Here is a 1,255-nt window from a genome sequence, read left to right on the forward strand (position 1 = left end):
GATACAAAACTTTAAATTCAGTTTCAAACCATTCAATTCAGTTTCAATTTTGTAAAATTAATTTTCAAACCAATGCATTTAATTTCTAATTATGCACATTCAGATTCAATCTGAGAAATTCAAATTCAATTCCTGCTGGCACAAGATTTATCCCAAACAGAACACCTGTGGACATGTGCAGTGGAAGTTATAGAAATCGACTGATACCAGTGTTATTTCTGTTTTTGTTTTTTTCTTGAACTAAAATTGAAAAGCAACAACTTATTTTCATTTTTTCCTAAATTTTCATTTCTCAGTTTCAAGTCATTTCAGTGACTTTTGTGAGTTTTTCTTAAGTCACTGCAGTGATCTGTGTGTCATACTTCTGCCAAACTTTTTCTCCTAGATGAACACTTTTGTAATGAACAGTCAGATGATCATGGCGCCTGAAGCACTTCCCACATTCTTCACACTGATGAGCCTTCTCACCTGGAAAAACACGGAGAGCTTACATAAACAAGAAGTTTGTGCATTTCTTTCTGTGTGTGAGGATAAAACGACTCATACCAGAGTGTATCTTCTGATGTTTGGTCAGGTGATCATGGCGGATGAAGGTTTTTCCACATTCGTCACATTCATAACGCTTATCATCGTGGTGAACTCTGAGGTGAAGCCTGCCCAAGGGACAGAGGTGAAGTGTTTTAGTGACATTTTAGTGAAAATAAAAGTCATTCCCAATCAAAGAACAGACTTGTTGGATCAGCCTCATACCTGTATGAGCTGCTGTGGCGAAAACTTTGACCACAAATGCTGCAGAGGTGAGGCTTCTCCCCGCTGTGGATCCTCAGGTGCTCCCTTAACGTTGTCCTGAAACAAGAAGTTTGTGTAGAAATGTACTACTTTATTGAGATGTACTGTCATATTCAGTGGTGGGCAGCACTAATTCAAAATTTAGTTGCACAGTTTCTAAAGTGCTATTTGATTTGTTTTGGTCCGCAAGTTCAAAAGTATATATTCTCCATAAAACTTAGCAGAAGTTAAACATAAAGTGCAAGTCTGTCTCCATTCARCAGAAAACATTCCAGTGATGCRAAAAGACAGGTCAYCGGCTCAATACTGCCAACTAGTGGAGTGATCAATTCCTTTCCTTTCAAAAACTGGATTATATTGTCGCAGTTTGGGGAGGTGATTTGTTGAAACATGGAAGCTCTGTGTCCGGGTCTCTGCCCTGTTCCGTGGGAGTTCAGCAGGGTAGCATACTGGGCCCATTGCTTTT

The 1,255-nt window shown here is 39.0% G+C and overlaps 1 protein-coding gene across 1 annotated transcript in view; it reads right to left on the bottom strand.

Annotated features, from left to right (window-relative positions):
• The window catches only part of zbtb41 (zinc finger and BTB domain containing 41), a gene marked incomplete in the record, with an annotated part of 29,182 nt that overhangs the window by 8,687 nt on the left and 19,240 nt on the right, over positions 1–1,255 (bottom strand). The window contains 3 exon segments of the mRNA XM_014021725.1: positions 363–468; positions 547–653; positions 751–846. Coding sequence (XP_013877179.1) covers positions 363–468; positions 547–653; positions 751–846 — 309 coding nt within the window.

Source organism: Austrofundulus limnaeus, unplaced genomic scaffold (genome assembly GCF_001266775.1).
Source record: "Austrofundulus limnaeus strain Quisiro unplaced genomic scaffold, Austrofundulus_limnaeus-1.0 Scaffold302, whole genome shotgun sequence".
Classification (NCBI taxonomy): Eukaryota; Metazoa; Chordata; class Actinopteri; order Cyprinodontiformes; family Rivulidae; genus Austrofundulus; species Austrofundulus limnaeus.